This window comes from Xyrauchen texanus, chromosome 30 (assembly GCF_025860055.1).
Source record: "Xyrauchen texanus isolate HMW12.3.18 chromosome 30, RBS_HiC_50CHRs, whole genome shotgun sequence".
In the NCBI taxonomy this organism is placed as follows: domain Eukaryota; kingdom Metazoa; phylum Chordata; class Actinopteri; order Cypriniformes; family Catostomidae; genus Xyrauchen; species Xyrauchen texanus.
The window spans coordinates 28,966,900-28,993,918 of NC_068305.1; the positions used below are offsets into that span (position 1 = coordinate 28,966,900).

At 41.1% G+C, this 27,019-nt stretch overlaps 1 protein-coding gene across 1 annotated transcript in view; it reads right to left on the reverse strand.

Moving 5' to 3' along the window:
- LOC127623850 (NBAS subunit of NRZ tethering complex) overlaps positions 1-27,019 on the reverse strand; it is a 218,060-nt gene that overhangs the window by 9,807 nt on the left and 181,234 nt on the right. The window contains exons 49-51 of the mRNA XM_052098413.1: positions 14,849-14,988; positions 12,441-12,585; positions 11,770-11,898 (exon numbers count right to left, since the gene is read on the reverse strand). Of these exons, the coding sequence (XP_051954373.1) occupies positions 11,770-11,898; positions 12,441-12,585; positions 14,849-14,988 (414 nt within the window). The remainder of the gene's footprint in view (positions 1-11,769; positions 11,899-12,440; positions 12,586-14,848; positions 14,989-27,019) is intronic.

The window sequence follows — 27,019 nt, forward strand, 5'->3', positions numbered from 1 at the left end:
GCTCTTTTCTATGGACCCCTTGTATCACTTTATTCGACACAACGTCGAGTGAGTGAAAGAAGGGGAACGTCATGGTATGAGACGTTGTGTCCATCCTGCCACAGCATTAGACCTAGCACTGTAAATGGCTGTGCTTCATTTTCGGATCCTCAGTGCAAATTCGTCTGCCAACTTGACATTGGCCTTTTCTTAGGTTCAGAGGTACGATTCGGCATCCAAGGAAGACCCCTTGTGTCACTTCATTCGACACAACGTCTCGTTCTCTCCCTTGGTGAACGGAGGTTACGACAGTAACCGTGACGTTTTTTCCCCTCCTACATCTACTATACACAAACACATTTGATACTGATGGATTCAAGTGCTGCCAAAATTTAGCTTTTTCTTTTTCTTCCTCTATCTTGACATTTATGTGTGCAATTGAGAGTGAAAAGAAGAGTAATTAAGAGAAAAAAATTGAAAAAGAGATAAGGTAATCGAAGCGCTCTGAGCGATGCTGAAACTGCAATTACTGTATGTGTGATATCAATAATCTCAGCCACATTAATCCATTCACGCCTGGTTATCATCTGTGTGTGTAAGGGTATGTGATTGATTCTGAGAAAACCATCCATTTTGATGATTAACCCTTTGATGCATGGCATCCCCTACAGTGATCAGATGTTTAAAAGTAATTTTAACCACTCAAGGTGTGATGGTACATCCAAACGAGCATGGCTGATTACCTTTGTCCCTTTCTCATAGTTAATACATGACTGTCCTCTTTTTATTTCATTGTGCTTTTAATTTAAGAAAACATTTATTCAACATGGCTGCCAACGGTGCACCAAGTACCTCTGGAATATCCCCTACAATGTTCTAATGATGTGGACAGGAAATGCATCAAATACAAATATTGGGATTGATTATATTCTTGTTTTGAATGTATCATGCATAAATGGGTTAATAGTGACTAGGTTTGAAATAAAAAGTGCTTTGAGGGCATTTTTAAAAGCGAAGCGTGGCACAGTGGTCAAAAATGTCCGTCTGGTGCATGTTTACAAGAAAAAAGTAAAAAACAGTGCAGACGGATGTAAAAATGCATATGTTTGAACGGCCCCACCTTTGGTGTGATGACTGCAACGCATGTTCTCTTGTAGCTGATTGCTTTATTTTACCCAACTCGCAACATGAGATCGGAATGTGTTGAGATCACAGCTTTAGAAATGTATAGATTACAAAAAACTTCTACTGAACAATCATCTACATCTCCAAATTCTTATGTCATAAAACAATACATTGTGACTTTATTTTAACTCATTGTTCATATTCTCCAACATATGTGAGGGCAAATTTCTCCTCCCCTGCTCAAATCCCCATCATGTTTTTACTCTTATTTTCTCTTTCCAGCTGAGCAGTCTGTGGAGAGCCATAAGAGACAGAGCAGATGGAGCTAAAAGGTTGAGGCCAGTGAGAGTGGAAAAACAGAGAGATTGTGAGAGAAATTGAGAAAGGAAGGTGGAGGGAAAAGAGGATGATACAGAGGGAGGAGAGCAGAGCAGGAAGTCAGTCAAAGCTAAAATGTTGAGCATTGAACTGTGAAAAAAGATCAGCCAGCTGTAGAAACCACTTCTTAAAGAGGGAGAGACAAAGAGAAAGAGAAAAACAGCATGGAGGAGAGAGAGAGACACAGAGAGAGAGAGAGAGAGTGTGCAAATGAGACCGCAAAAGACCTATAACGTTTCAAATGCATGCTGATGATAAAAATGTGTCTCTTGAATGATCATTTAAATTTTTCTTCATTTGAAGGGATGAAGATGTGAATATGAGAGAGCAGTAATGTGCTGTTAAGATATGCTTCTCCACACCTCATTCCAAAAGACACATGAGAGCAATCTTTCTTTCTCTTGAATGGAACTCCATTTCTGATCATTTCAGGGAGAACAAATAAAACACGAGAAAACATGCAAATTGCATTCACTTATAGAGTAGCATATATATTTATTACACAGCTCTGTTGAATACTTGACTCTGATTGGCCAATCGCAGCATTCTGCAGTCAAATATTATTGTAAATTGACAGCTAAACTGCATATTTGACCATATACTGTATATTTGACCCTCTTTCTAAACCAATCTCCTACACAATGCTAGTTACACATTTTTCACACTCTGCACTCTCTTTCTTCTCACATAATAAAATAATTTAAATTCAAATCAATATTTCATGTACTGATTTGGTAAGCAGCCATGTAATAATTGAAAACATTTACATGTCAGCTGGTCATTACTGCAAAATAAAACCCATATAGGGTTTATTTAACAATAATGACTGACTGACTGACTGTACATTATCACTTACATACTGTATATTAAGCCAAATGACTGGGTTTATTTATTTTGCATAGCACATTAAAGGAAAATACAAACATACAACCAAAAACATACACTTCAGATGGATATTATTACAGTATTTTTGCATAATTGCTCAGTGAATTAATGGATGGATGGAAGCATGGATGGATGGATGGATGATAGAATACAGGCTAGATTGTTCTTGGCATGACGACGAGCGTGTATGTCAGAAAGAAAGAGAGAGAGAGTGAGAGATATTCCTCTCTGGGTGATAGACAGATAGACCCAGAGAGAAAAATGGACAAAATGAGAATAAAAGCATGCAGATGGCATCAAACCTCTATAGACCTTTGGTTATATAGACTTTTGACAAGTGAGCTACTACAAGGGAGATGTCAGTGTGTGTGTTTGCCGATATGGTAAATGAGGAGGTATTTGAATTTTCTTTGATGATAATTTTTCAAATATTTGGTGTTCAATTATTAAAGCACTAGATGAGAGACACTGTCTAGGAGAGAACAGGGAAGGCCTATGTAATGCATTATGACATCTTCCTCAGATTCCTCTCAAGTCAGTGCCGTCTCGTCGATAGCTACTCAGCAGTAAAGCTTTGAATTGCAGAATGTGTAAAGCAAAATGTACTTAAAACTACACAATGTAACTTTTGGCCTTCTAGCGGTTAAAAAAATTGCAGAAGAACATTGTTTTTGGTCGTGCTTCGGCTCTGCTCCTCTGCACAGATGAATGAGGTTCGATGCACCGGTTTACACATGGATACAGGACATCTTATCAGAGTGAATGGACAAATAAATAACTAAAGAAAGGAAAAGACGGATATCTGAAACGTGTCATCTGATAAGGTAAGTGCCATATCTTATGCTGTTGTTTTGACTTACTGGAAATATTGATGTTTTGAAATAAATGACATTAAAAACGTTAGGCAACATTCGTTAACATCAGACATAATGATTGCTAGTCTGAGAAGGTCAAATGTTGTACAACTGCAGGATAGTATGGCTAAATAGACCACAGTAGTAACTAATTTATAGATTATCAATGTTACCAGCCAGTGGTCATCATCATTTCAAGACTCACATGTCCTTGGCAAGCCTGGACTAAAGGATTTATTTATATAAATTATTACCGTTATAAAGAAAAATACACTTGTGTGCTAGCAAGAGAAAAGTTCTGCACCAATTACAGCATAATTAATGTATTTCACACAGACATGTATGTGTGATTAAACAACTATACATAAACCATATCAATAAAATATCTTACCTGTTGAGTAAGAAAAAAGTAATCTCTGGGTCACTTTTAAATCTTTTCATTTGTCGCCACCTCTGAAAAGCTGAAGTTGATTCGGGTTTTATTACGTACTCTGTCGCTTTCCCTTTTGCTTGTAAACTCTGCTCTGTTCAGGGTTTCTTTGTTTTGCCACTTTGAATGATCCATTGTCAATTTTTCTCATTCGTTGTGACAACAAACTTTCAGCTCCACGCTACTCCCACAACATACACACGCTAAAGTAGCCTGAGCCTATTTTCTCTGTGTACGGATATGACGTCAACACGCATGGGCGAATGACATATGTTTGCAACTTCCTGCGAAATCTGTCCCAACAGCTCTAAAATATTTGAAAAAGTGTTTTCACTCTCTCATTAATAACATTTTGTTGTTTTTTAACCAAAAATATATACATACTGTAGCTTTAATGGAAGAAGCCTACATTTTTTTCTCCTAAACAAACCAAAGCACCCAAGGTGAATGAATCCGAAGTCTACATGCAGCATAAGAGAGCGAGAGAGAGAGAGAGAGAGAGAGAGAGAGAGAGAGAGAGAGAGAGAGAGAGAGAGAGAGAGAGAGAGAAAGAGTGCAAAAAAGATCTGAAGCTGAACAAACACTATTTGATTGAGGCTGAATATACTGCTCTCAACAATCAGTGAGCCAAAACATAAATTGCTGGCAACACCTGAAGATAAAATTAAAATGGTTTGGTTTCTTTATGTGGAAATGTCCTTTAAAGGCCCCAGCCGTGAGGTTAATGAAGCAACTTTGATCGCAATGAAACATGCGCACACCTGCACATCCATAAATATTTCAGACCATAATCTTATAAAATGCCAGATAAAGGTAAACCCATCGATCCAGAACAAAATGCTCCCTGCTCTCTAGGGAGGGATCTTAGATCCAAGTGTATGTACAAATGTGTGTAAGGTTGCATGTGTGTTGGAGGCACTCTATCTGCATGTGATGCACTGATTACAAGCACATATGTATTACACACACACACACACACACACACACACACACACACACACACACACACACACACACACACACACAAACAACAGGATGTGTAACCATGGTCTATTTACAAATACACATAATGTACACTAATATCTGCTGATGCACATGTGAAACACAAGGAGAGCTCATTAAAAAAGTACATTTTTTGTTGTTGTTGTTTCCAGCTCTTTCTGTTTTTTGCGCTGGCTCTCAGTTGCAGTGCGAGTTTAATTGGAATGACTGAGGGTGTTTGCCAACTCATAAATGATGCATGCACGGCTTTTCTTTTATCATTTAAATCATAAAGCTGTTATGGAGGACGGGAATGGGACAAAGAACGGGTCCAATACACTGCTGTGTCTCTGCAGTCCCAGCAACCGAGAGGCCCTGCCTGAAAATTGCAAGTGGTTTTATTACTACAGACAACAGCGGAAGAGGAGGGGGGAGACGGGATGAGAAATATATAATCGCATAATATTATACCCACCCACATATTGGACTTTAGCAACAATCTCATTAGATGGAAATCAGAGAAGATGAAACAGAGAGAAGGGAGGGAGATAAGAGTGCCACACTCACATCAATGACATGCAGAGAGACGCAGGGGATCACTAATATGCCACAGGTATGCTGTTAAGTGAATGAGAAGCGTACTTGGTTGCACCTGGACTGGCAGCTCATTTGTTTTGCTCAACAGGCTCATATCTCTTCCTTAACGGCTGTAATGCATGGATATTTTTGGCCATGTTTTTTTTATTCCATGTCTGTTAGCTTTAAGGTCATCTTTATTAGGGTTTTCCCTGCATTCAGAATATTTATGCTGCCACCCAAGCAAAATTTAAGTTACTGAAGCAAATTATACATGCTAGATATGCTTCTCACCTGAAATGCACATTTGTGCAGCACACTTGAAGCCTAGTTTTTGCATGAGTGTGGCACAAGCCATTACAGAACCACTCTGCTCTATCCTATTGTATCTCTGTGGTGCAGATGTGTGGGCCTTAACCTGGCTTCCCACAATATGATGGCTCCAAAGATTGGATAGTGCAAAGCAGACCAAGTCCTTTGATTTCAAATTGATATTTCAATTCTACTGAGAATATTCTAGTTTAAAGGGCTATGGAAGGGATCAAAACCTCTTAAACAGCTAGACAGCCTTGACATTCTAAACAGCACTGAGGAAAAAAGACAACACTTTGCCTACACCAAAATAAAGGTTAGAATTACACATAATCACCCTTACCAGCATGTATCATGCTAACAGCAACTGTGGGATTTGGACAAATATTTTACAGTTTCATATAAATAATCCATTAAGTAGCATATATTAATTTGAATCTATTAGACTTTATTTTTATAACAACCGTGGGAGTTTAAATTTTCTATAGGCTACTACTTGTTCAGAACAAATACTTTAATTTATTTGTAAAAGACTAGCTACATTGACTTAACTACAGTAATGAGAAGCCATCCTTGGTCTTGTCTATACGTATGACATTGCACTGCAAATATAAGGGCAAGAACATAAAGGGCTTTAAAGTCTGGACCTCAAAGACTTATGGACAAATTGACCCTTCGCTAAGCCCCGCCTTAAAAGCGCTTCTGACCAATCCTGTCTTAGCAATTGATGCCCTACCGACATGCGTTTGCTATTTTTCAATGACAGCCTATGGAAGTAATGTGTGTTTGAGTACTTTTAAGCGGGATTTTATAAAAAAAAAAATAAATAAATAATGCTTTTATGTTTTTTTTAAAACAGTTGCCTTTTTTTTTTTTTTAAACCTTTTTTAAAAAAAGAATCTTTAAATAAATCCGGAGAGGAGCATGTTATGGATGAAATGGAGTCTGCCCTCATTCCCAAGTGAACACATAACATCTGCAAAGACACCTACATTTGCTCCAAGGTAAACTAAAACTAGTAACTGAACATTCATTTGTTTATGTATTGATTCAAGTAATAGTAAAAGCAAAAGTAAACAGTTCACAGCATCAAAATGAGTGTCTTATGACATGTTATAAACAGCTCTGTTCACTTACACTAATGTTATTTGATGTGTAATCGCTATTATATTATGTTTTTCAAGTGACATTTGCCTTGATTCTGATTCACAGTCTCCACAGCTTTAATCAACTTACTGTGTAATTTAGCATATTTAAAAGAAATTGTTCTTTCATACCAGCCCATGTAAAATATTATCCATTCAGGTTATGAGAATATTTGGCTAAAAACAGCTGTTCACGGCAATCTCCCATTCATTCCTATGGGGAGATCTGCAGTGCTTTTCAGATCGAGCAACCGTAACTAAGGGGGTTTGGAGTTTAGTGAAGGGTCAATTATGGACAAAGTTTTCCTCCTTTGTTATATACCATGTTCTGTTCAAAAGATGTTTGACACTAAATCATTAAAAGCCAGATGAAAGGAAAACAAAAAAATAGTCCCAACTCTACTCATGGTTACAGCCAAAATATTATAACTAGTCCTATTGAAATAAAGTGTTAATTAAATTAAGATTTCACAAAGCACCTAAAGTAAACATTTCTGTGTACAATTCAAAAGGTTCCAGATGCTTTTATAATGAAATATAACTCATGTCCAATGTAAATATTGAATTAGTAATCACTCCATCTGTTCGTGAACTAATGGACCAGAACTATTGATGACTCATCATCCTGCTCTCACAGGCATTGTCTAATAAAATGCTTTCTAGAATGTCCCTTCTCCTTATACCACCTTCCTCCAACTAGGAATGGCAAGTAGCAAATTTAGTTTACATCGCAGCCATGAAAACTAAAGCCTATATTGGCCATTTAAACAAATGAACTAGTCCTTTGCGACATTCCACCCCAACTTCCTGCTTTAATTGGAAATGCGTCAACATGGGAAAGAAATTCATCAGGCAATTTACTGAGGTCTTTAATATTGACTCTATTGCCATGTATTTTCTGAGCAATAATAAACTCTGACTTCAACCATCACCCATACACCAAGGCTGTATATGAATGCACTAAAACATGAACTATACAGTTACAGGCATGAAATTGCACATACATCCACACAAACAATAGAGCTTGTCAAGAGCAGTGAGACAGATATAAGAGGGTGGATAACTGGACAGAGAGACAGTCAAGAAAAAGCTATTCATAGACACAAATCAAAGACTGAAAATTTTAAATCAAACTATAAAAGCTACCTTTATACCAAGCGCTGAGATGACAAATCTTCATTGAATCAATAACAACAAAAACAATGTTGTTTAATATAGAAATTGTTCTCAAGTAAATGTAATGAACTGCAAACTGAAGTTACATAGAGGTGCAAGTGTTCAACTCCATACAAAGTTCCAGAGATATAGCTGATATGAGATTTGCTGAGTGTTGGCATGCACAGAGACGGAAAGAAAAAAGTATGACGTAAAATGGTCTAAACCATTAGATAAAAAGTAACTGAGATGGATGGTCAAATACCTACACTTTATTTCTCTTCTGCTTCCTTCACAATACAAGCCCATTCATCCCCATTTCCTGAACTGTGATTTCTAGGAAAGACCTGGTCTATAGACACAGAACAGGGTGAGTTAACCCCCACAGAGAGGAAAATGAAGGGGTGATTGTCTTAATGGCAGTATAGCTCTAGCAACAAATCTTCACAGTCAGCAACCGCTGAGGCTGTGTTAATCTACAGGCATTCCAATAACTGTTGACGTGATTCAATTTGCTTTGAGTGTTCTAATTTAAGCATTTTAATTTGTGAAATTGCATTGCCTGTTCAAATGTTTGAAAAGATTATTACAATAGCAAGATTGACGTTGTTGTCGCAAACAAATGGATACATACTGCATGACTGGATCAAAATTATTAACAGGCCACTTAAAATAAAAAAAAATAAAAATAAAAAAAATAAAAACATGAAAGGAACACAACCTTTATAATCACTTATGATTTTCTTCGCATTTTGATTATCCTTAATTAAACAAAATAATCTCCAAAGAAACAACCTCATCCGAGAAAATAATACAAGGCATTCTCATTCAACATGATTTGTTTTCTGGAGAAATAAATCCATTATAATACACAAGCTTATTATGAGCGGGAACAATGCAAATCATATCAGCTAATTAAAATGGATGGGGTGAGCGGTATGTAATTGCTCTCGCCATCCAGTACAGCAAACCATTTGAATACTCCTGATGAGTCTATTCAGATGTATTGGCAATGAAAACAGAGAACTGAGAATTGACCACTTGGAGAAGATGCTGGAGGAGTCAAAGATGAATACTTGATTGTTTTTGTGAAGATGATGTGGTCATTCTCAAACTGTTCCTGTGTAATAACATCATAGGTTGGAGCCCATCGCTCAAACACAATTTGGCTACACAAGTGGGATGGGGGAGTTGAAGAGAATTAAGATTGTTTGGAATTAATTATTCAGCGATGGTAATGCAGTCCAACACCAGTGCCATGGTAAATAACGTGCCGGTGTTGTAAGCTTGCCAGAGAAGCTTTATATAAAGTGCCCTGAACAAATTACGGAGAGAAAAAACTACAACTTTCAAACATAATAACAGCTGGAGCTGCCCTTCCGAGAATGCAGCAAAATATCAGGCTTTCAGTAAGCAACAGTTTGGAAGGGGAAATGAGGACACATGGAGAAGAACAGTGTGTGTGTGTGTGTGTGTGTGTGTGTGTGTGTGTGGAGGCTGGAGTATGGTGGAGGAGTTATTAAATAAATCAATGTCTTCAGCTTTCAGAGGGGAGTGCCCTTGTGAAGCAAACTCCCTGTACGACTGAAGTCAGATTGTGCTGATAGATTACAACATGATACACTTAATGGAGAACTGGGTCCCATACTGATGCATGAAACTAAACTGCAACACATACTCAATAACGCACGTCAAACATGATCTGCAATGCAGTGTAGCCTTAGAAAATATAATTTGCTGAAAAATTCAACAACGTACTGTAGCCAAAATTCCCGATTCCTTTCTTTCTGCCTTCTGTCTATCTCTCTATAAGGTTTGTAGATAACAGCACATCATCCTTGCCCCAGGAAAAGAAGATAACCCGTATTTTAAGTGAGCTCTTTTCAGCCTCATGGCTTTATCTGATCTAGAGTCAGTGACACTGTGAGCCTCTAATTGATCCTCCAGAGATGCAGTTTAACCAGTCAGTTCCCTAGTCAGTTTTTGGTTTAAGATGAATATTTAGGTAAACCCCAACCAGCATTGCGGTGTGCGGTAGTGGTATTGTAGTGGTTTAAGCTGTGGGCTGGTGATACAAAGATTGCAAGTGTAATCTTTACGAAGGCAACAAAATTGTAGACATAAATGACCCATTGTGCAATCGTGAATTTGTTTTCCTCATTATAAAAATTAACTACATAAGTAATGTTTGTCAAGACAAAGTTTGATGGTGTCTTGACAAAGTATTGTCAGTATATTAAAAATAGTCTTAAAACTTTAAAGATTATACAGGCCTTACAGACAGACATTTAACCCTTGGCTGCTCAAAGAGAATTTCCCCAACAATTAGTGTGTGTTAGTTGCTTGAGATTAAAAGGATGTGTGAACCACAAATGAATCAAATCATTTTTCTGAGGGGCTCTAGGAAGAGACTACGTGTTTGGTTTTAATGTCTAGCCATTACCACAACAACCTCTGCTTATCTGGCCCACTGGCAGACCTGAGAGGAAAAGTGATGGCACTTGAAGGGCTTGGATTTTATCTGACCTGCAGTCAGTGAGAGATGGAGGTTATGGTCAGAGGCACGCTTGCGCTGATAGCTCCTATCTAATTCACAGACACTTCTGGTGTCAACAGTCAGTTAAGCTTAATTGAATCTGCATTACTAGCGAGTGTGTTGGCCAGCTAACAAGAACATACTCTTGACCGTTTGGTCTGTCAAGGAAACGGGTCACGAATTAGGTCAATTTCTTTCTCATTATTGTTATGTAACACATAGGGAACTGGTGTTGAGGTTATACACATACAATTACTACAGTTTTCTCCTTAGTTCAGGGATCCTCAAATTAAGAGTTAAGTTTGTTTAATTGGTGTAAAAGCTGTTTTTTGAACTTGGGTGCAAACAGCGAATCCAATAGAGCCCCACTGAGATGCTGGTCTGGGGAACTTCTAATGTGAAACCCAGAAAGGTTTGTAGTTGATATGAATGCATTATTGGTGACATATAACTTGTATTTATTCATGCTTCCAGAACACAATTATTATACTATAATGCACTTCTCATAGCTGCTTGTTGTCGAATAAACTGCATCCGGAAAGCAGTTAGCATTCTTTGCATCTCTAGCAATATATCCATGGCAGAGAAACGCAACTGTCATTCTGTGTGTTTGAAGGTTTAATGGTAAGTCCAAATGGACACATTCTTTAATAACACAGTGAAACTGGTGTTTTCTCCTCCTGAGTGGTTACTTAGCTCTAGTGGTAAACAACTGCCACTAGGGGGTGAACTCGAACTCGGACGAAGAAATCGAACCAAGTGTGAAAACAGCCTTAGAAAATGCTGGGTGACCATGGGCCAGTGAGTCAAATGATTTGGTATGAATTATGACGTCATTTTAATTTTGTTTTAAAATCTGTAGTAACCAGAAACCACAGTTTCTTAGATCCTTAGCCTTACTTTAAAACAAAAGTCAGTTAAAATAAACTCAAATTCAAATGGAAATTGTTAATGACTTAAATTGCAAAACCTATTGTAAATTAATCTGATTACATGACCAATTAAATCTAATTTAAAAATAAGATTTAAACATCATCAACACTAAGCAATTGATGTGGCACAAATAAACTAGAAACATTCCAAAACTGATGTTGTCTTCACTGCAACTCATTATGGAAACTAGATTTTTCAGCCATTATAAGCATCTGTAGTGTAGACAGATTTATTATTATTATTATTGGGGCATTCTAAAATTCATGTCACTTGCTTGCAATGTAGACACTGATGTGGCAACTTAACTATATAAAAAAATTAAAACTTTAAAATTAAAATAAACAAAAACTCCAGACTATGGTAGATAGGCCACTGAGAACATCGTGGGTGCCGGATTTGGCCTGCGGGTCGGGCATCAAGGATATTACTGGTCTACTGGCTCTCACTGAACTGGGATCAGAGATAGAAAATAAGACTTACATCAGTGATGGTTTTGATCTGCTTCAGGGTCAGTTTGCACAGATGTTCATCCTCACTTTCAGTCATCAATTTCAAAGCAGCTAGTTTCAGCCCACCATTCAACAGTATAGAGGAAATGTGCCCAATGCACTAAAAGAGAAAAAGAGAAAGGAAATGAATACAATATACACATTTAATCAACAGAGCCAAACTCATTCCAAAGTCCCTGTAAGACAATTCAGTTCACTTGGAGGCTGTGTTGGTACAGTGTATTAAAAGACATACAAGTACAGCTCATGTATACTGTAGATGAATGATGCTAGAAATTATTACATTTCAATAACTTACAGTCCAGTATTTTAAATCAGCAATAATATCTGACAACAATGGTATCATAAATTGTGCTTCTTTAGCTCAAATCAAACTAAAAAAGTATTTTCAGGCTGATTCAGTTAACACACATGCACATTCAAGAGTAAACAAAATCTATTAAAAAGGCAATTGACTATTTTAACTGAAAGTTTCAGTTACTAATGCTGTTAAGGTTTATCAACTTCATTTTCTAACAAGTGGCCAATCTCCACCCCCTTATAATGCGTCTGCTCATACACACACATATGGAGCACAATAAAACATTACAGGAACATAAAAAATATATATTACAAAGGCAGCAACTTATCCAGCATTTTTACCTGTGGGTTGAGCTTGTGTTTAGTAGGGTACAGTGAGCGACACATGGTTAGAATCTCATTCCCAATGTTGATTTCGAAAATGGTGGCAGAGTATTTGAGCAGGGCAGATGCAAGACACACCCAGGGGTTCTGTTTTGTCTCCACCCTGTGTAGGGAGAGATAGAAACATGTTTCAGTGTGTGTGTGTGTGTGTGTGTGTGTGTGTGTGTGTGAGCGTGTATTTATCACTTTGTGGGGACCAAATGTCCCCATAAGGATAGTAAAACCCGAAATTTTTGACCTTGTGGGGACATTTTGTTGGTCCCCATGAGGAAAACAGCTTATAAATCATACTAAATTATGTTTTTTGAAAATGTAAAAATGCAGAAAGTTTTCTGTGAGGGTTAGGTTTAGGGGTAGGGTTAGGTTTAGGGGATAGAATATAAAGTTTGTACAGTATAAAAACCATTATGTCTATGGAAAGTCCCCATAAAACATGGAAACACAACATGTGTGTGTGTGTGTGTGTGTGTGTGTGTGTACTTGCCTGTACAGGAAACAATAAAAACATGCCCAATGCTAAAGATGCTTTGACATGTAATTAGAATAAGGAAAGTTCACGTGGTGCCATAAAACTTTTAATAGAAAAGCTTCCGTATAATGAAAATAAACCCAATCATAATTATCATGGCATATTACATGCATGTCATCATAAAAAGGCACACATGCTTATCTCTTAACTTCTCATGAGAGATGAGAGGAGCTTTCTAACAAAACTCCACTGCTGACTGAGATAACAAACACAGAGACTCGTAATCAAATGCAAATCACACACACTGATTTCAGAGGTCCTCTTGTAATTGAAGTCAGCTCTTCTTACACAAATGCATTCTACAGTTAACAGAGATAATAACAAAACCATGGTGATGACAATGAGAAACCTGGAAAATTAAATGTTAAGGAAGTTAACGTTATAGACTGCTAATTAAAACGGTCTTATCCTCTGCTTACTGACTTCACTATGAAGAAAAGCACTAAAGCAGTGGGCTTTAGTATTTAAGAGGCTTTGCTTCAGAACCCAGATTTTATATTGGATACTGTGGTGACCCAATATTTTTCCATAAAAAACAGCATAAGTATGATTTACATGTAACCCATATTTGATGTCTGCCAATATAAGACTAGTTGCACAGTAGGTGGTGATATGCACAAATAATGCAAATTACCAAAAACAAAAGAAGAAGAACTCAAAGGAGAGAAGAGAGCACTTAGTAGGGCTGAAAAATTGAGGGGGAATAAAGGTGTGAAAGTGGAGATTTATAGAAAAAAATAACTTACATATTGATTTGTTTCTCACCAACACCTACCATTTCTCTTCTGAAGACATGGATTAAACCACTGGAGTCGTATAGATTACTTTTATGCTTACTTTATATGCTTTGTCACCATTCACTTGCATTGTGTATGCCTACAGAGCTGAAATATTTTTCAAAAAAATCTTGGTTTGAGTTCAGCAAAAGATGGCATGAGTGTGAGAAAATGTTCAGTGAATTTAAAATTTTGGGTGAACTCTTCCTTTAAAACGTATATTTCCTTTAAGATTTGTTTTTGTAAAAGTAGCTTTGTTCATGGGTTTTTGAAAATGAGGGCATGTCAAGCGACATGTTAATGTTGGCATCTTCCTTATTTATCTAGCTTCTTCAAATAATGAAATTTTTGGTTGAAATATCCCTTTACCGGAATCATTTTGTGAGTAAACACTAATTAAAGGACAAGTGCAGACAAGTGCCAGCTGAATCTTAAGAGAAGATACACACACCCGGTGTATTGTTTGATCACAACAGTGCAAATGGCCACATGTGAGCTCTATGAACTCAACAGGAACATATTACCAAACTCTACCTTTGTTTTGTCTGCATTTATCGAACTCTCAATCATGCCGATTCTTTAAATGCCAAACAGGGAAATAACACACACAATCGCAAGTGGTCACATTAACACACAAACGCTCTGTCTTTCTTCTCTGTGAATGTTAATTTAAACTCTTCATGATAACAAAAAGCCTGAAGCTCTTTGAAAGTGTGATGCAATACATAATCAGTCAGTTTATATTCTCTGTGACAGTCTCTACTGATCTGGATACGCAATAGCTCTCAGATCATCAGCACATATTCAGGAGGCCTTAACTGCAACCTGAAAAATTCATTCAGCTGTAAAACACACAACAATTCACTTCATCATGAAAATTGAGAAAAGGAGAAAACAACAAAAACATTTAATTCATAAGGATTTTAAATGAATTGGTAGAAAGTGAATGTATGTTAATATACAAAGACAGCACAGTGCTCTATGAATAGTAAAAACAATTTTTTTCATTTGTAAAATGTGTTGAGCTCAGAGAGTTTTGGAGGTCAACATCAAAATCTCACCTGCTCTTGTCAGTCACTGGTGGCCACGCCTGTAGGAGGAGCATAATATGTTGAAACTCCTCCCATTTATTGCTTGATTCCAACAGTTCCAGAAACAAGGAGCTTCGCTTTTCTTCATTCTCAACATCTTTCATCTCACACTGAGAAAAAGGAAGCAGAGAGAAAGAGAAATAAACTTGTATTTAAAAAAAAAAAATTCTACATTAAAAAAAACTTTACGTTTCATTCACAGAGTGTATGTGCGGTACATCAAGTAAATGTGAGATAGAAACAGGCAAATACTATGGCTTATTTAGTAACTAGTCATACTGCAAGTTAAGACAATCTGTGAAAGGGATAATGTCTTAGGCTGCAGAACTAAAATGTAAGACAGCAGGTTTACAGATGGAGAGGGCTGGCAACAGATCTCATGTATAGCAGAAGGGCTAAACATGAAAAGATAAGAAAGCGAGATGGAGGAAGAAGGAGAGAGGGGTTGAAACAGCTGGACAGATGTGCACACACACAAAATGGAATGACTTCTATGGAGAAAGAAGTGAATTTTCCCCTGTGGTGCCTCTTGTTCACCTCCAAAAGAGGGAGGCGGAGAGAGAAAGTAATTAATTTCCCTCAGTGCTACTGGAGTGCAATTTAACAGCTGAGAAAATGTCTGATTTCTGAGGGGACAAAAAATAAATAAATAAGTCAAAGAGCCATTCCAAGTCGCAGTGCCAGCATGCTCCAAGAAATGACAGAGGGGGAACTGATCGAAATGAGAGAAAGGGAAGAATCAGGAAATATACAGACACAGGAGTTCCACAAAGGATATGGCAGATTATTAGGTCAGCCATATTTGGCATTTTGATGGTGGTCATAAAATGCACACACGCAAACATGACTGGGAGATATTCGCCAAAGCTCACATATGAGACTGGAAGGCAATGTTTAATATAAATAGTGAAAAAGTCCATATATTCTAAGAAAAGTCACAATATCACCATTACATTAGATGAGGAGAAAGAGACTTTCAAATGCAGCAATTTATATACAGTACCAGTCATTAGAATAATTGTCAAGTCATCAAAACTATGATGCAACACAAATGGAAATATGGGAATTATGCACCAAAAAACTGTGCACAAATGAACATTTCTTGTTTATTATTTTCTTCAAGTGTCCACTTGAAAAAAATAATAAACGATGGATTGCCACAGGGATCAGTTTTAGGGAATGGAATTAGTTTTCACTGTTATGCATACAATACCCAAATGTATATATTTTTTTTTACAATTTTCCAGATTAACAGGGTATAAATTATATCAAAAAGTGGATGGCTAGAAATTTCCTCTACTCAATTCCAATAAGTACTAATTATTGGGACAAAAACCTAAAAAAATAAAGACTAAAATATCATCCGACTCTTGATGAATGTACTGCAATGTCAACTGCTACAGCAAAATAAATAAATAAATAAATGGTATTATAATTGATAGCAATCTAACCAATATTTGTAGCTATTCTGCTAGTGTAGTAACTGCATTCTTTCACCTCAGAAATATAAATTCATTCTTTCATAATCTCAAGACTAGACTATTGTAATGCATTACTAGGTGGATTTCCTGCAGGTTTTATAAATAAACTGCCGTTGGTTCAAAATGCAGCAACGAGAGTGCTAAATAGAACCAATAAATATGATCATATCAGCCCCATTTTATCTGCATTACACTGGCTACCTGTTACGTTTCTAATTAATAAATAAATTCTGTTAATTACGTTCAAAGCTTTGAATGTTTTAGATCCAAAGTATTAAGTGACCTTCTATCATGCTACGATTGCAAAACTCCGGCCTGTTAACGCTATCAGAGAAAATCAACAAAAATAGGGAGATAATTTTCTTATTCAGCCAGGCATACACCTAATTTATCCTTCAATTCACAATTATGCTGCTTTAGTTAGGTCTGCCAGAACCGAAACACTTCTCTTATACTTTAACGCTGCTTTAAAGGTGCAGTATGTAACCATTTTCATGTAATATTCACCTTTTTTGCCAGTGCTTGAACGGCTTGTAACACAACTTAAAAAATGCCCTTCCCGGACTTCCTAGGTTGCCTATTAAAGCCTGTAGACTGATTTTCATGCAAAGGAAAATCCAAAGGATGTGACATTTATGCATGCTCCCGAGAACCTTGCCTCAGTGCTTCTGATAGGTAACGTTATCTTAGAGATAGAATCCAGCAAATGTCCGGCTCCCAGCACAACACCGACTCCTACAATCTACATTCCAAGCCCCCCCCCAAAAAAAACATTTATCTACTGAATCCTGTCTGGCTAAGCGGAAATATGATAGTGGTAGAGCAAAAACTAGAGTGAACATCGGCAGGGCATTTGATTCCTGGAGGGAACTTCATTCAGTTTTGGAGATCAAAACAGATCCTGAATTGGCAGCGTTCTTATTGGACAGGTAAGCTTACATAACTGCAAAGCATGTGAAATATAGTGCCATAAGGATTGATCTGTGTAATCTTAGCTAACTTGATCTTGCCTGCTAACGCTGACGAATTACAAGCTACCTTGCTTCTTAACTTTCAAATAATTTAAACGATCTTCTCTTTATACTAAAAGTCAGGTATACAGGATAAATTTAAGCAAATATGCTGGTTTCTTGATCTTAGTACAACATACGACATACAAAACATACAATACTGCAACATAACAATGCAGTGCAACAGTAAACTGTCTGGTATAGTTCGGTAGTATGTAGCTGTATGTGTATCAGTATGCTATGTTTGCTGAGAAGTAGTTTTAGTTCAGTCAATCATAACTGTGCAATTTTAATTACACTACCTCATCTGTCAGCATGATCACATTCAGCCTCTTTGTATGTAACATCATTGTTTTGGCCGATGATCGCTCGCTCACGTCCCTATGGAGTGTGTGCACGAGCACAGGTGTCATTAATAACAAGGGATTCTGAATCTTACATACTGCATCTTTAAAGTGAATGGCATTTACACTCATTTTATTCTATTTCTTTCCCTGTCAAAACCTCTGGATTATATCCTGAGGTTACAAGAGCCTGCCAGATCCATCTCCGGCCCTTCCTGATGTCCGATTCTCACTATGTCGCTGAGTGATGATGGCCAACTGCAGCAAGTGACAGCCAGACATCACTTCAGTATACAATGGGATTCTTCATAAGCCTCTGTCTGAAACATGGGGTCAGAATGGAGTTCACCAAAATTACCTGCCATAAGCTTCCAGCTGGACTGCGATGCTCCTCACTGAATGATACCTATATGAACTTGGTCAAAGGAGGGACAACAGTCTTTAAAAAAGAAAAAAATGAATTAACCACTAACAAAAGCCTTTATCAGACAAAATCAAAGGACAATGCATCTACCTGTATTTCCTAAGTTAATTCGGGATGAATTACAAAATCATTCTGTTTAACCATTGACCCACTACGCTTACTTATTTTACTAATTTTAACCACTAATAGTTCTAAACATAAATAACTAATATTGGCATTACATTCATTCATTTTTTGTTATACCGATTTCATGTACAGCTGCTTTGAATCAACGCCTGTTGTGAAAAGCATGACACAAATAAATTTGACTTGACTTTTTGCACATTCTGGACATTCTCGCATCCAGCTTTATGTGGTATCAACCTGGGATGATTTTCCATGCTGGGCACTTGTTGATTGCTTGTACTTCATTATTTGGTCCAAATCCTTTGTTTAAAAAATATATTTAAAAATGTTTGAAATGAATTTCAAACATTTAAGCATAAGCCTTCTGATCAAAATTAATTTAATTATGACAAAAAGAAAGACTTTTTGGTTGTCAATCATAGTGGAACATGTCCATACACTGGTTACTCTGCTAGGACACCTGGGTGAACTTGAGGGGAACTGATTTCATTCAGCCACTAAAAGTTACCTTAACAACAGCTGGCTAAAAATCATTGCACAAATGGCTAAGTAAGGTTAATTTAGTTCTGAGAAATGTCAAGCATAATTTGTTTGCAGATGCCACTCAGTTGGATATTTAGCTAAAAACTAATATTATCACATTCATCCATTTTCAAGTGTCATAAGAAAACTAAATCTTTTTTTTGGGGCGACTAATTATTTTCTGTTCAATATCAATGCAATCAGTGCATTCTACGGTCTCTCTCTCTCTATTAATATCTTTGGAATTAATTAACAGATTGTAATAATTTCATCATATTGAAATGAACCTCTTTAATTCACACTTCCTTTCACTCGTTCACTTCTGTCTTCTGTCTCATTGTTATTCACTGATGTGAAAATCAATTCGACTGACACCTTGGCCTGAGCATTTTCAAGACCGTAATTCCATTCAACCACCATCCTGCACATTCAGGTGATTAATAACCTGCCAAGTACATCCATTACAGCCAATCATGCTTGACCTACATTTATTATGGTGTGACAATAACCATTGAAACAACACCTAAGCGTGGCCAGCATTCCAGAGACCTATCAGTCTTTTCCCTAATTGGTCAAAAATGAGATGGGAAGCGGAAATTAGAGCACCAGTTCAACAGGCCTCTGAGACTCTTCAGTTCTCTATTGGAATGTTTTAGTTTGCCATCAAAACAAACACATATTAATTGAGACAAAGGTTGTTTCGTGTCTGCATTAACTATTGAAATGCAAGGCTTTTAGAAGAGAACATAGCACCTTTCTGAGATGCTGCTTTAAATGGTTAGTCATCTGCCAAGTTTACAGTATATCAATGTTCTTGACAAGGTTGTCTGTGTGGATGGTGGGACGAAAAACTCATAAGCTAATCTGTGATAAAGTAAAATAGGAGGTCAAAGGGAAATTCCCCAAGGGATTCTAGAAAGTCCACAATTCATATAATATCTGCCTAAACAAGAAGCAACACTGAAGATAGTGTGTGTGCTAAAAGCAAAAGCAGACAGATCTACACTATAATCACCCACACATACTTTAACAGGAAGAATGAGAGGAACAGGCAGGTTAGGATAAAACTTGGAATAAAACAGGTTTGTTTCGCTGAACTCTGTCCACGCACATCAGCGCAAGGGCAGGAGAGAAAAATTAGAATAAAATAATATGACACATCCTCCAGCATCCCATCAGCCTTTAAAAGAGAAGCCAGAGGAGAGTAAGAGAGCCTCCACTCCATGCAACCATTCTCCCTTCAGAGCATTAGCCCACACCACTAAAAGACAATTTGTGTGTGTGTGTGTGTGTGTGTGTGTGTGTGTGTGTGTGTGTGTGTGTGTGTGTGTGTGTGTGTGTGTGTGTGTGTGTGTGTGTGTGTGTGTGTGTGCGCGCAGAGGGATGGGGTCTTTAGACAAACTGAATGATTTTGTGGCAGTGCCATCAAGCTACGCCACACTTCAAGGCATCCACCCACTCCAACGCTCTCCCACATGTAGGAAATCTCCCTGCCACATGCCGACACTCAACAATTGCTCCTTTAAGGGTAACATCGGTGTGCGTGCGCTCATGTATTTGCACTGAAGTCCATCAGTGTGAAATTCTCATATACAGTGATTTGCAGTGCAGGAGCAAGTTGCTCCTTTTACCTCCACTGGGCTCCATCTCAGTCTGTGACAGCTAATGGTTGCCTACCCACACAAACATACCACTTCAGCTGTGAGGGGCTTTTAGTTAAATAGCACAAAATGCAAGAAAAAAAAGGGCTGCTGGGGAAAAATATATTTTAAGGAAATATAAATGGCTTCGAGTCATTGTGCTTCTAAACGTAGAGAGCAGGGAGTAAGGAGGATGGCGTTGACAGTTGTGGCTCTCTAGATGCTGTAAACATCAGAGATGGCTTGATGGTAATTACCTGACTTTAACTGGACAGAAGAAGAGTAGGTCTCTTTGTTTTATGGCACGCTTGTACTTCAATGGCTACAATGCTTCTAATCTGTCACTGGGAATGAGACATGAGGTAGAGTTGGTGAGGATAAGATAAATCCATTGATTGTTGAAGATTTAGAGACACAATGAGAGCAAAGTGACAACCAGAATAATGTTTTACTTATGATTGCATTTATATTTACACAGCTGGCTCACGCTCATGAACAGGTTTACATAGGTTAGCAAAGATTATAAAGAGAGGCAATGCCCCCCATTTTTGGGACATACTCATTATTTTAAAGCAATAGTTTAAAGATCGATTGTCATTCTGTCATATTTTAGAAGTCATTAATTTTTATAAAATAGGCCTACTACTAATTACAACAAAACTTGCAATGTGTATCTTAAGCTACACATTGTCATACCAACAACCATTCAGTAATTACTTCGATTTAAGTCTCACAAGCCTTAAGTACAGCAACAGTTCTTGTTTTATTTCAAGTCAGACAAAACAAAGTGAGTGACTGCTGGTTCAGTGCGTTGTTCATTCACCAAAAAAACCAAAAAAGTCTGATAAGAGTAATTCGTTCAGGAGGCAGTGCTGTATGTTTTGTGAGAAAAAAAGTTCTTTGTTCGAGAACCACACTACACTGGTCACACAGTTCTTTTCAGTATACTACGCAAACATACAGAGTCATTCATTCAGCCATCGGAGTATACTGGTCTCACTGTTTGTTTTGCACTGCTGATTCAATTGCATTGCCGCTGAATGGTAGAGAAAGAAAAACTGTCAGAGTATTTTAGCAGGGTCCCCCATCTGCTTTGGTGGATAATGAATGTTTGAGAACCATTAACGAAACCGAAAATTATCAAAAAATGTTTGGCTCCAGTATTTAAAAAAAAAGAAAAAAGGAATGGTTTCTCAGTTCTCTTACGAGAGGTTCTCTCGTATTGCGTAAGCTAGCTTACGCTACGGGAAAGATTCATCTTTTCTGAGATATTGAAGCCAAAAAATTATCCTTAATTTTGTATCCATTGTCAACGCAGTGCAGCAGCTGCATACCTTGAGCGGGCTAGCTAGCGAGCTCATTGGTTGCTCTGCGGCAACTGCTGCAGCCTATAGACGAACTTGAGTGAACTTGCGTCCAATGACAGGCGCCCGCGCCGTCACTGTATCAAAGCCCGCCAGAATGGGCGTGGCTAGAGTGCATATAAGCGTAAGTTCGTAGGCTGGAACCCTGATTTTCATCTATTCAGCGAAGCTCTTCGCATCTCTGAACTGCAGAAGCCGCGTCACCGTTCGAGGGGCATCTAGCAAGCTTGGACAGCGCTCGAAGAAGCCGGCCGTCTTCGCCACCTTCAGCCATCCTGCGAGCTACGCCATCCGGCGACGTATCCTTTTTAGAGCAAGCTAGTTCCTCAGCGAACTTCACAAAAAGAGCAACGAGTGTCTTTTTAAAGATGCCTCGCACCACCTGCGCCTCATGCCGCGCCCCTCTCAGCGCCGGAGACCGCCACCTCATCTGCGCTCTCTGCCTGGGACTGGAACACGCAGAGCTCGCCCTCGCTGACGGCGGATGCGACCTCTGCGAGGAGCTTCCGATGTCGACCCTGCGGGCTCGACTCGAAGCACTCAAAACTGAAGCCGCCGCGCCGCCTTTCGTTTCGCTGCGCAGAAAGAAGCGCCGCTCCCAAAGGCTGCCGGAACCGGTGTTAGAAGCGACTACCTCGCCGGAGCCTCTCCCTCGAGCCTCGCTTTCACCCTCCCCGCCCCCGGGATGCGCAGTTCCCGCCGAGCGGCCGCACTGTTGCCATCTCGGATGACAAGGCGGAGGATAAGGGCTGCTGTTCCATCATGGCTTCGGACAGCGAGGAGTGGTCAGGCTCCCAAGCCTCCTCCTCGGCCCAGGAATCCAGCAGGACCCACACCGGAGTCAAGGAAGAACTAACGCGCCTCCTCACACAGGCCGTCGACTGCCTCGGGCTCGAGTGGTCACCGCCCTCTGAGCAGGCTCCCAACAGACTCGACGGCTGCTTTCTTCAGAGCCGTCGCCGCGCGGCGCCCGCGGCCCGGGCCGCTCCCTTCCTGCCGGAACTCCACGCCAAGCTCTCTAAATCGTGGAACGCGCCTCTCTCGGCCAGGAACCGATCCCATGTCTCCACCTCTCTCGCTTCGGTGGACGGCGCCACCGAGAGGGGCTACTCTTCCATCCCCCCGGTCGAGGATTCGGTAGCAGCACACCTTTGCCCGCCCTCCGCGAGATGGCGGTCTAAGCCAGTGCTCCCGTCTAAGGCCTGCAGAACTACTTCCGCCTGTGTTGGCCGCGCCTATGCCGCCGCCGGCCAAGCCGCATCTGCTCTGCATTCCATGGCCGTTTTACAGATCCTCCAAGCGGACCTTCTTCGAGAGTGGGATGAGAAAGGCAGGCACCCAGAGGCTGTTTCAGATCTAAGGAGCGCGACGGATCTCGCCCTTCGCGCCACCAAAGCTGCAGCTCAAGCCTTAGGGAAGTGCATGGCCGCGCTGACTGTGACCGAGAGACACCTATGGCTAACGCTAGCCGACATGGGAGAAGCTGAACGCTCCACGTTCCTCAACGCGCCGCTCTCTCCGTCCAGTCTCTTCGGTACCGCGGTGAGTGGCATTGTTGACCGTTTCTCGGAAGTCCAGAAAGCCACCCAAGCCATGAATCTCTTCCTGCCTCGTCGCGCTAGCTCCTCTGCAGGCCGCCCATGTGACCAGCATCCTGCACGAGCCTCTTCACAGTGCCCAGCTCAGCAAAGCCAGACTTCTCAGCGTTGACAGGGCGGCCGCCCTAGAACGCGCTCAGACAGCCGCCGCAGACCGCCGCCCCCCCGCGGGCCTCGGCCTAAGATTGCGCTGAAACCTGAGCAACCGAAGTCCTCCTAGCTTTGTTAAGGAAACGACGGCTCAGTCCCGCCGCGGCCGGACCACCGTCAAAGCTTCGCCCCCTGTCAGTCCCCTTCTCTCAGGCTACTGCAGTGGTGGATTCAGCAGCCAACAAGCCGGTGATACTGCCCGCTTGCCTGCACTCAAATGCCGTTTTCACGGCGACCCAAAGAAATCTTGTAAAAAGCAAACATGCTTTATGTGTAGAAAATGTGGCCACAATCCAGTGTTTACCCCTACACACAAGCATTACACTTCCCGTGTCCCTATCAGAGCCCACTCACATAAAGCAGGCACAGCCAGCTCGAGTGTTAGAGTCAATAAACGCGCCCACGAATCCGTGCGCGCGCCCCTTCTCTGCCCGCTCTGTCACACGGCCAGCAAACACCTCTCTGTATGTAAGTCCCATGCCCGTGATTATGCTCACGCATCACTTCACAGATGTGACTCTTTCCCCATTCACCTCAATCGGGAAGTCACTCACAGAACAGCCTGTCCCTGCTGTCTGCGAGCAGTCATGCATAAGCACAGTAAGCCCGCTCACACATTCTGTTCAGCTCGCTGTGTGCGGCAATCAGGGCGACTTGGCCATTCACCCTCTAGCGTTACGCTTCAAAGCGTGGAAAGCTATCCCAGGGATATCCAAATGGGTGTTAAGCACAATAAAACAGGGCTATTTGCTACAGTTCGATCGCCGCCCTCCCCGCTTCAGAGCGCGGCTCGAAACTACTGTGAACGCGGAAGCAGCCTGCATGCTTCGTTCAGAAATAGCAAACCTTCTGTGCAAAAGGGCCATAGAGAGAGTGCCACCTTCTCTGAGCGAGTCGGGGTTTTACAGCCGTTATTTTCTTGTCCCCAAGAAAGACGGCGGCCTCAGACCAATATTAGATCTCAGGATTTTGAACAAGGTGCTCGCAAAAAGACCGTTCAAAATGCTTACAATTAGGTGCATGTGCGCCAGGGGGACTGGTTTATTTCTCTCGATCTGAAAGATGCCTACTTTCAGATTCAGATAAATCCCTGTCACAGGCCATTCTTGAGATTCGCCTTCGATGGCCAGGTTTATCAATACACCGTCCTTCCGTTCGGCCTGTCTTTAGCACCCCGTACTTTCACGAAGTGCATGGATGCGGCGCTCGCACCCCTGCGGAGTCAGGGCTTGCGAATTCTGAACTATTTGGACGATTGGCTGATTTTGGCACAGTCACATACTGTCTCACAGGACAGTTCTCCTCAGTCATCTGAACAGTTTGGGTCTTGCAGTCCATTGGACCAAGAGCTCAATACAGCCCAGTCAGGCAATTTCCTTCCTTGGAATAGAACTAGACTCCATGGCGATGACGGCTCGCTTATCTACACAGCGTGCGCGCCGTGTTCAGCGACTAGCCGCGTCCTTTCAGATGAACAGCCTCACGCCTCTGAAAAAAATTTCAGAGAATGCTAGGTTACATGGCCTCAGCCGCAGCAGTACTTCAGCTGGGTTTACTGTGCATGCGCCCGCTTCAGCATTGGCTAAACACCCGCGCATCTCGCCGGGCTTGGGCCACGGGTCGCCAGCCGATCAGAGTGACTCAGACCTGTATCTCAGCTCTGCAGCCCTGGGCAGTGGCCGAATGGTATCAGCGGGGAGTGACGATGGGAGCTGTATCTCGCCGAAAAGTCATCTCGACAGACGCGTCCAACACAGGTTGGGGCGCGGTCTGAGAGGGCTCTCCGGTTTTTGGCCTATGGTCAGTTCAGGAAAAGCTCCTTCACATAAATTGTCTGGAAATGATAGCGGTCGAGTACGCGCTTGTGCGCTTCCTCCCGGTCATTCAGGGTCACCACGTCCTGGTCCGTTTGGACAACAGATCTGTGGTATCCTATCTAAACCGTCAGGGTGGTGTCAGATCCAGGAACCTCTTCCATCTGACAAAACGCATACTGAGTTGGTCCCAGTGCCACCTGCGCTCGCTGAGGGCGACGCACGTGCCAGGCCACCTGAACGACGGCCCAGACAGACTGTCCAGACACAATATTTCCCCAGGGGAATGGTCCCTGCACGCTCAAACAGTCCAGAAGTTATGGAGCATATTCGGCAGAGCAGAGATAGACCTCTTTGCGTCAGAAGAGAACTCTCACTGCCCAGTATTTTTCTCGAAAAGCGAGGACGCGCTGGCCCAGGACTGGCCCAACCGCCCGCTTTACACCTTCCCTCCCGTCTCGCTATTGCCACAGGTAATGCAGAGAATCAGGGAAACGCATCACTCGGTGCTCCTCATAGCCCCGCGCTGGGAGAATCAGATATGGTTCCCGGAGCTTACGCAGCTGTCACTGACAGCCCCATGGCCCATTCCAGTGAGAGCAGATCTCCTCAAGCTCGCGGCACGATCTGGCATCCCCACCCAGAGCGCTGGGCGCTGCACGCGTGGGTGATCAACGACTACCCGTCGCTTTGCCAGAAGGAGTAATAAACACTATCATACACCCTAGAGCCCCTTCCACGAGAAGACTCTATGCGTCCAAATGGTCTGTGTTTTCAAAATGGTGCACCGACAGAGACCTGGACTCACGGACATGTGGGGTGTCGTCGCTGCTCGTGTTTTTACAAGAGCTGCTGGATAAGGGCAGATCCCCATCCACGCTCAAAGTGTACGTGGCGGCCGTCACGGCGTTCGCTGAACCCCTGCACAGGGGGATCTTTCCGTAGTTCTGGGATCTTTCCGTAGTTCTCGAAGCTATGAAAGCCCCCTTTCGAACCGCTTCAATCCGTGGATTTGAAATACCTTTCACTCAAAACCGTTTTTCTAACTGCCCTATCATCAGTTAAACGTGTGGGAGAACTTCACGCGCTGTCTGTCAGCGCTGCGTGTCTTGAGTTTGGACCAAGTGACTCCAAGGTTATTTTAAAGCCTAGACACGGCTATGTCCCCAAGATGATCGGTACTCCTTTCAGAGCACAAATCATTTCCCTATCGGCGCTGCCAGCATCCGATAGCGAACGCGACGCCAATCTCCTTTGCCCTGAGATTGTATACTGCGCGCTCCGCCTCTTTCAGACGCTCTGAGCAGCTTTTAGTTTCGTTCGGAGGGCGCACCAAAGGTTTCGCTGTCTGTCTAGATGGATAGTGGACGCTATTGCTGCCCCGTACGCGTCAAAAGACCTACCATGCCCGTAAGGCATTAGGGCTCACTCCACTAGAGGCATGGCCTCCTCGTGGGCATGGTCCAGCGGGATTTCCATTCATGACATATGTGTGGCAGCGGGCTGGGCTTCCCCCTCCACCTTTGTCAGATTTTACAATCTGGAAGTGCCTGCCCTGCAGGCAAAACTACTAGGGGTTTAATACGCAACAGCTCCCCTGGTGAGCTGCACTGACGGGACACATTCCACACAGACCGGCACCACCGCTCTGTCTTTCCCTTCCCACTA